Source organism: Nansenia antarctica (assembly GCF_963989245.1).
Source record: "Nansenia antarctica genome assembly, chromosome: 5".
NCBI lineage: Eukaryota > Metazoa > Chordata > Actinopteri > Argentiniformes > Microstomatidae > Nansenia > Nansenia antarctica.
In genome coordinates, this window is record NC_137690.1 from 57203760 (window position 1) to 57213466 (window position 9707).

The 9707-nt window shown below is 40.5% G+C and overlaps 1 protein-coding gene across 1 annotated transcript; it reads left to right on the forward strand.

Moving 5' to 3' along the window:
* On the forward strand, positions 1 to 928 carry LOC308158173 (stathmin-like; the record flags this gene model as incomplete). Its single annotated transcript, XM_080531771.1, is given in 4 exon segments — positions 1 to 50; positions 52 to 220; positions 548 to 739; positions 841 to 928. Coding segments are annotated over 4 exon segments (480 nt in total). The 3' UTR covers positions 910 to 928.
* Positions 929 to 9707: the final 8779 nt, after the last annotated feature.

Sequence of the window (9707 nt, forward strand, 5' to 3'; positions counted from 1 at the left end):
ATGACAAAGGCTATCAAGGGGGTCATGCTGATGGGTCTTTGTTCTTCCAGAAATGCTGGTGAAGGAGCTGGACAAACGAGCCTCTGGTCAGGCCTTTGAAGTGATCCTGTCTGGCACAGGCCCCGATGCCAAAGAGTTTCCACTTTCCCCTCCCAAAAAGAAGGACCTCTCATTGGAGGAAATCCAAAGGAAGTTGGAAGCTGCGGAGGAGAGGCGCAAGGTATGCCCTCATCATTAACAAGACCTCTTTCTATCAATTGCAGAGCCATAGAGGCACAATTGTGGGAATTTATATAATGTTACCCCAATAGTCTGGGCCTTGGGACCTGTGCACATTTTGGTTCTAGTGTAGTATTAGTAGCACATTTGATTCATCTTAGTGTCAAGCTCTTCATTAGTTGAATCAGGTGTTGAGGCTGGGCTAGAACATAAATGTCCTGTGCTGCTGCTGGACCAGAATTGTAGAACACAGGTTCAATGTAGTTGATGTCTTGCCTTGCTATAATAATCTGGTATGAAATAAATATTCATGATTCCCCCTCTGCAGTCCCATGAAGCAGAGGTTCTGAAGCACTTAGCTGAGAAGCGTGAGCATGAGAAGGAAGTGCTGCAGAAAGCTATGGAGGAGAACAACAACTTCAGCAAGATGGCAGAAGAGAAACTGAATCAGAAAATGGAGGCCAACAAAGAGAACCGCACAGCACTTTTGGCAGCAATGAGTGAGAAATTCAAGGAGAAGGTATGTTTGCACCTTGAGTGGTAGTGTTTGTTTGTTTCTCTCGTTCTTTCATGTTCACATTTTGAAGAATGTTATTTACATTTAGCATTTTGTTTCTCCAGGATAAGAAACTGGAAGAGGTTCGAATGAAAAAGGAAACCAAAGAGGGGGGTGAAGCTGCAGAAAACTGAACTTTGCAAACGGGGATTGTATAGGGTTTTTTACGTATCCAAAGATTGATTTATTTTGTTTGATGGCCAGTATTTTTGTGTTCACTGCCCACCTTTGCATTAAGAATATGAAGTTCCACTTTGTGAATTTAGAAAATGTCCTGCTCCAAGTGTAATGCAATGTTTTTACATGTGGAATATATTTTCCCTTGTTGCGTCTAATCCAGTTCTTTGGATATGTAGATTTGTCATTGCAGCTTCTGACCTTTTGCGAATTAGCAGTCTGTACTAATCCTTTAAGGAAGCATGTCCCTGCATAGATCCATAACATTATCTATTCCATAGTGTGATTTGGAAAATGTATCCCTGCATTGAGCAACGCCTGTTCTTGGCACTTATTGAAAGTAGCACACAGTTAATTGGTCTGGGCTGTCATCGGTTTCAATTTTGTAAATGCAGGTGTTTTGCAGTTTTGTTATCTGACCCTGTTAATCTTGCTCTGTTTGAGCAATTGATGTTTGTGCCGCTTCCCTTTTTCCTGTTTTTTTTGTTATTATAATTTGTTTTAAATATGGTGGTTTGTCTCTGAAGCACATGCCTTGTTGTATGCCAGACTTGCCACCTTGGATGTCACTGGGAGAAAAAAAACGGGGGGGGGGAGGGGTCTTATACATGGAATGCAATACACTTTGACATCTCATTAGATACAGTAACTAGACTTGAACTGTTGTACTAAAACAATAAAGTTGTAAAAGCCATCACCTTTTGTCTGTTCTTGATATTTTCAAAGCCTTTCTCTATGCAATTCTTTGAACGGTTGATTGCTGTCCATAAGGATATGGTTTCAAATGCTCAAAGCTTTCAGGTATGTTATGATGTTCCCTCAAACATCCTAAACAAAGCTTGAGAATGTCAAGCATAAACTGGTTATGAAATTTCAAGTGAGGCCTGTGGATGCACAACAAATGAATATGCTCCATTTTGAGTTCCTAGCCAGTGGGTGGGGTCACACAAACAGTCCTTTGAGCCCTGTGCCATCTAGTGGGCTAAGAGAAAAGTATGATAATGAATTAAACAGAAGAATTGCTAGTGAGTGGGATAGACCTAGTCCTAAAGTCAGGCCTGCTTGGCATGGTAGCTAGCTCCAAAGAGTTTTTTTTTAGCTGGCACACTCAACAGTGTGTCTTTATGTTGTGTGTCAGTGCTTTTCCAGTCACTCCCGGGCTTCAGCTGTGCTTACTCAGGGCCTATTTGGTTCTAAAACTCAGGCTTTTAGCCCTCTCCCTGGGTTTAGAGCGAGGGTGGGGTATTCTTGAGCACTGGCTGTGAGTGCAGCGTGGCATGTACTGGCCTCACTGTCGGAAAGCGGCTTATTGTATGTTTAGGTTTAAAAACCTATGTTTCAAACCTAGTTCTATGCATTCAAACAAAGAAACATTACATCTTCTCAATTCGAACCAATGTTGCTTGTCTCCCCCTGGTGGAAGATGTGTAGTCCACTGCAAGCTATGAAGAATTCCTATCAACTGGGTTTGGGCATAATCATGGTGTCATAGGATTTTATGGGAAGCGAAAGGATCTCATGAAGTGACCAGACTTGTTTGGACAATGAATCGTAGTGGTCCTTGCCACATAATAATAATGGAAGAGAAGCCTCAATTTCTCCCTTTTCTTGTCCCTTTTTAAATAATTATATTATTATTTTCTTTGCAATTTTAAAGGGCTTTATTAGCATGGGAAACATACTTTAACATTGCCAAAGCAAGTGTGAAGATAAAAAACGGATATATAATGTATGTACAATTAAAGCTAGAATAAAAAGAAATTTAATTTGTTGGTGATTAAACAGACCTGTGGGGTCTTTCCATATATATATACCGTATATACAATATATAGTATACAGGTAAATAAAGATAACTTAAAATAAACATTTAAATACAAGTAAATGAGAACTGTATCAACATAATGTACAGTATGTGCAGATACGTACAGTGTTTACGGTGGTTGTATTCCATTGGACTTGCTTTTACTGTCACAATAGTTCACAAATCTTGCTGCTGTGTTTGCACATTGTTGTACTCAACCAGCAGATTTGTGTAATTAGTCATGTCCTCAAAATCTTTTTGGATGTTTGTAATCTGTGGAAAGTATCTCTATCTGATATATTTGTACAGTTGGCAGATAGTTAAAAAGTGCAGGTCTGTTTCCACCTCATTTTGTGTGCAGTGCACAGTCTGTCTTGTCTTGGGAGCCAGGTCTGCCTGTGGTGGCCTCTCGATGGCAAGGTTGTGTTCACTGAGTCTGTACATAGTCAAGGATTTCCTTTTTGTTTTGGATCAGTCACAGTACTCAGGTATTCTGCCACTGTGTGTTCTCTGTTTAGGGCCAAATAGCATTCCAACTCTGCTGGCAGAAGGATGAAACTGGAGAAACACTTCGAAATGGATGCCATTTCCACCAACATAAATCGAAATATTACCTCACGTATTATATATGAAGGACTTCACACAAAGAATATACAGTACGTGCATACTGCACATATCTTATTCGCCCTTGTCCTGTACGCATCACAATGTACATAAACCCCTCAAAAAAAGTTTGGAAACGTTATTTTGGTTGATTATTCCTCCCCTTTAATAATACCAATTGGTATTGTATTTTATATCGTTGGAAAGCCTGATTAGTCACATTTACAACGAGGTACAACTTGTAAGGATCATGCATTCGTGGAATGAGCAACACAGCTAAATGTGTGGGTAGCGGCCCAAAAATATTTGCCATTGGCTGCTTGCAGCTATATTGCTATTTGCATTTCCTTGATTGTTTATATTTTGTTGGTGATCTTGCATGCATAATTCACAGATAGCTGCTTTAAGATCCAGGACTTGTCTGCAGGAAGCAGGGGATATTATATGCATATTTAATTACTTGGCAGGAAGTCATCCAATTATTCATGATGCCATCTTGCTGATGCTCCCTTTAAAGAGTTCTGTACTGTGTATCTGTCGACCAACAGTCACTCTTAAACTGTCACCGGTGAGTGTTTGATGTAGTTTGTTATGCTATTTTGTTGCATGTATCTCAAACTCTGTGATACGCTTCATGGATGCAGTGCTGACTCTTGCCTCACAAATGCCTAATACCACATGGCTGTATATGACCACAAGATGGCAATGCTACACTGTTCTTTATAGACCACTGCAACTCTTTTCTACCACTGCCTCTATTTATCTCAGAATTTCATAACTACTGTATTCACCTCCTTTAATTGCCTCATCTTGATAATTTCTAAGGCATTTCTTACCTTATCACAATTTTGTCAAAGGCAACATTTTGAGATGGAAATGATCCCCCACCATTTCTGAGTATGTTTAGAACATTTAGCCTAAAGCAAATCCCACAGCCGCACAGGTATGTGAACATGTTTAGGATGCAGGATGTTCGTCTATGAATTACATACATTTAGACTCATTGGTTGTTAACTCACAGAAAATGTCATGAGGTTAGTTCTCAGGCCCGTTTTTTTCTGCCTGCATTTACAGAAACGTTACTCAAATCCTATAAATGGAATGCTGTAATAATTTATTCAAATATCGATTCAGCCATAGATCAAGTAAGACTCAGTTCAGTGGAGGGGTCTTTACTTTATGTAATGTGCTGAGCTCAATTCAGATTACACTGTGGGAGTATGACAAGATGTAGGCTACTGTGGAGAACAAGAGAGAGAGAGAGAGAGCTAATGCTGTGTTAGTCTCACATACTGTAGCCATGCCTCCAAACCATGTTGTTCTCACGCCTCCGTTGTTGTTCTCACGCCTCAGTTGGCAGTCTGGAGAATTTTAAATGAGCCTATCTGGATTAGCTTGGATTGAACCTGGACGGAGCGATGGGAGAAAGTGCTCACAATTTCATTGGATGTTATATTCCAAGAACCCTCCCCCACATGCCCATAGATGATTGCTTGTTGTTACATGCATTGTCTCGACTCTTTTTCGACTGGGTAGGACTATTTTGCAGAGAGTTGTTGCTAGATACTAGCTTGTAACATTGAAGAAAATGGAAGAAAATGGATGGAAAATGTTGATGTTTTACCAGAAGTGTGCTGTAGACACAGAATCTAGTCGATGAAGGCATTAGGTATTTGACTGGTACATCAAGTCATGGGTTTCCACCCCTTTTTAGCTACTTTCGGCAAAGGATTTCACTTGGCTTTCCGAACTAGGAAAGCAATGTCTCAACAAGGTTAATGTTGCATTAGCTTTTAATGGAGTAGAGTTATAAATTCATTGAGAGCTCTGACAAATGTCCATTGTATGCAATAATTCTACTCTTTCGGACAAAGAGGGAAAAGACAAGAAAAGAATAGGCGAAACAATACTCATCAATTATGAATGAAATGTTTTCTCTATGCTTGATTCATTCCTCTCCTCCCAAGACAGATGTCAACGTCAGTAGTGATTAATAGGAAGTGCCACGGTGGTAATTGGACCCACGCAGGTGAGGCGGGATGAGTGGAGCTGCAGGGAAACACATTTTCTCATTGACTTCTCAGTCCTGGGGGGATGTTAAGCCTGGTACACACATAAAGATTTTCAAAATCTTAAAAATCTGAGAGAGACCCCACACATGAAGATAAAAAATCATGGATTGAACCGTTTTGATCGTATTGTGTGTGGTGTGCTCCGACATTCCCAATACAGCACACCACATACATAAAGGTCTGTCCTACGACAGTCTAGATGTTATGTTGGTAATTTTGTTCAAGTTTCAGTTAGTTACATTTATAGGTTTATTTAGCATACATGGCTTTGCATACATAGCTCTTTGCTGAAAATTGTTGTTCATGTTGTGGAATAAAATTGCAGATCTGTTGGTCTGTTTGGTTTGGTTTGATGTCGAGTCATAATTAATGTTGATATTGTGGTTGGCACACTGACTAACAAGAACATTTAAAAATGGCACTTCATATCAAAAAGGTTGCCTACCCCTGGTCTAGAGTCTCCCCCAAGCCAGAAATCTCTCACTGACCTGTACGAGGCAGCCATGTGCGTCAGGGCAAATAAAGTGCAGAAGACCGAAAACAGTCTGCTCGCTTCTTGATTGGCTACATTCCATGCCACGTCACAATCGGACTCGTGATCAGGTTTGCCAGATGGGGCAGGTTATGGGCTACTTTTGATCACACTGGGCTGGAAAAAAAGCATTTGGGCGGTTGGGCTGGATAAATAGCATTTTAGGCGGTATCAAAATGTCAGTGCCTGAAAGTTACAAAATGCGTGAAGTTAAAACACCTAATCATCCGATAATCTGGCGTTTGCTGTCCTTGGTCGGAAGGAGGGAAATCGAGCCAAAATTGTCCAGATTATCTTTATGTGTGTACCAGGCTTTAGGGAGGGAAGAGTGTGTGGGGCTTGTCCATTTTCTATCATTTTCTATCATTTTTCTATCATTTTCTATCATTTCTATCATTTTCTATCATTTTCTATCATTTCTATCATTTTCTATAATTTCCCTACAGGCTACACAGCATGAGAATGTTACAAATACAATGCAAATACCCCTTTAAAACTAATTTCTTCACTCAAATTGTACACAAATTACTTAATGATAAAGACTACAGGATACTCATATCTTCTTGGTCTCCCTCATATTCTGTTGCATATCCTATCTTACTCCCTCCCTATTTCTCTACCAAGTCAAGCATGGTAAAACAGAAAAAATGGACAGACAGACTGTCCCTGTTCCAGACGCTGTCCTGTATCTCAAAATGCACTGTATCCAAAATGACAAGTCTATCCTGACACAATCTTAATGAAAGTGTCTGAGAGTAAACAACAAATGGGGCACGGTTGACACGGGGGGGGGGGCATGTGAAGTAAGGGGATAAGGGGAATACAGTTGAGAGGGGACAGTGAAACGATACTTACAAGGCGTGAGGTATTGTCGGTTGGAGGTGAGAAGCGGGCGAGAGGGGACAGAGGTTGATGATGAGGATGATATCCATAAGGAATAGAAAGGAACGAGGCAATATGCAGGAGGGGTCAGAGGTGACACGAGGGAGAGGTGTTGAGTTGATGAAGGAGCAATAAGAGGCAATAGAGCAGTAGGTGATGAGGGAAGCAATGTTTAGTGGGGATGGATGCAATGCTGTTGGGGGGGAGTTGTTGTCAGGGACAGCGCTGAAAGGAACTGTGGGTTGAGGAAGTGATCCTGAGAAGGCATAAGAAGGAGGTGGAGGAGGTATGACGCCTTAGAAGGTGTGTGGTGCTATATCCGATTTGTAGTGGGCGTCATCATTGCAAAACTGAGAATCTCTTAAATCTGGGTTCACACTTTGTGTGTACTGAGAGGGCACACACCTCTCATTTATAGGGCTTAAGCCTACATACCGACAGTACATAATGTATTTTAAGGCAGTAGAGCACATTGTGTAGTTCTCCCATTGGACAGTGGAGCTAAGGAGTTAGCTACAATGCATCATCATGTGTCAGCATACAGTTCCAGTAAAATGTAGAAAATCTCTAGAGGCTCGTGTGTGAGCTCCTCCACAGACATATTGGTCCAGTGATCATCTCCTACAGTCATCCTCATGATGTTTTTCTTGTGTGTGTCCATAGCATTACTGTCATAGTGATTTTTTTTAACAGAATGGCTCTCTGATTGCTTCTCACTACGGATGTCTAGAAATTGGTAGAGCCTGCAGTGCTGTGGTACTTAACCTCGCTTGGCCCTCTCCCAAATGATCTCAACTCAAGTGAATTTATGCAAAGCTAATCTGAAGGAGCCACTAAAACCTAGTGTTGAATGTTTGTTTTTCCTTCTTTTTTTTGAGTGAGGATTTGACTAGCTATCAAAAGATAAGCTGGTGTATTATTTTTGTATATGTACTACTATCCCGGGTATAAAACATTGGGATGTTGATTGTTTTTCTGTGTATCTATTAAGACCTGTTGATGGAGCTGGAGGTGAGACCTAGTTTTGTTTTACCTCCTACACTTTGTCTCTCTGCCTCACTGTTCCACTTGCCTGACATATCAAGGCCAAGTCCCTAATATTGTACATTTACTGATTACTGATTTAAGTGCAACAGCTATAAAGCTGCTCTCAAAACATGGCATAATTAATCAGTATTCCATTTTGAATCAGTATTCCGTTAGTCTCTATGGATCAAATGGTGAACACTGAACTGGCACACGGTGATAAGCGTGCTTGTGTGGGGTCTGTATAGAATGCTTAATTACAGGAGATTTAGCTTGAATAATTGAACATCAGGAACACTCTATTTGCAAAGGTCAGACAAAGATTTCTGTAAACGTTTCTGTACTCTTTCCCATACTAATTTACATGGCTCTAATTACAATGCCTTTTATTTCTATGTCAGAAAAGGAATTCAACATTCATAATTTGGGAGCATTTACTGTACATTACATTCCTCTGAAGATATTGTTATACAATTGCTGCAATAAAAATTCTGGGTGGGCATTTTACTGTTCCTCTAAACACTTCTGCTTTGTGTCACGGTACGTGTCTGAATTACTAACAACCTGAACATGGTTTAAGATCTCATTGTAATAATACACATGGGTTGGTATGTCACATACTAATCCTTTACACCTAGCTGCCATAAGACATTAACCTCTCTATGATACAGGACAGTAGGTACATATGCAGTGTGTATGTTTTATCTGTTTTCTAAATGAGTGCGATTTGATGTTACGATCACACAGCAAGCCAAGGTCAATGTAGATGGGCAGACATGGACTGAATGTTTTACCAGCAGCGGCCACGGTCCACGGTGCCTGTATTCCCTGAACGGGTTTACTAGTCATTCTGAGCATGTACTGTAGCAGTTTGGAGTAGAATGAGTGGGGATGAAAAAACCTAGCGTTCCATGGCTAATGCTAATACACATATCAACTCACGTGATGACGGACATTGGGTTATTTGAGGGTTAATAGAAATTGATGAGGTTAGAGCCACTCCACAGAGATGGATTTCCTCTGTCATAATCTGGGTTTGCTTTCATGCCTGCAGTGATGAATGTGCTTCCCAGTAAAGGCAGTAGGAGGATGGTGTTATGGGAGACATGGGCAATAAGCTGCACCACACTCTGCACCTCACTCAATCATCTCCCGTGATGTATCTATCATGTTCTTTGTTATTCAAATGGAACAGTAAGCAAGCAGTATAAAAGAGCATAGGAATGAGGACTGATCAGCTTGAATCTGGATGCCTGTTAGTAAAAAAAGACCAGAGACCAAGAGTGAGAAGATAAAGGGAAAAGGGTGTGAAAGCAAGTAATCGAGGAAATTATAAATATAGACGGAATGAATGTCAGGGCGACATATTTCCTTAAAATAGAGCCGACAAGGTGAAATGTTCTATAGTTTATATTTGAAGTTCACGTCATCCTTACTCCACAAGGATGTGGCTTGCATCAGTAATGCCTTTGAACACTTGGAAGTAGACACCGGGATGGATGGGTGAAGATTTTCTGTGCCACAATGCATTAGAATGTACAATGTACTGTATAGTCTTCATGTTATCTAATATGAGTGAGTTCAACTGAATGAATTGAAAAGGTCACACCACGTGAGTGTCAATTTACCTGTGAATGGTTTCATGTCTTGCCTGTCAAAAGCAACAAAAGAATAATTTGTGCTGAAAGAAGAATTAAAGAAAAAAATAAGAGGAAATGAGGACGCACATAACAACGAGCGACCATACGGCATGTGGAGGGAAGATTCTTGGAATAAAACATCCAATGAAATTGTGCAGAGAGTGTGATCAGTTTGGAAAACCTATAGAGACTGCTGCAA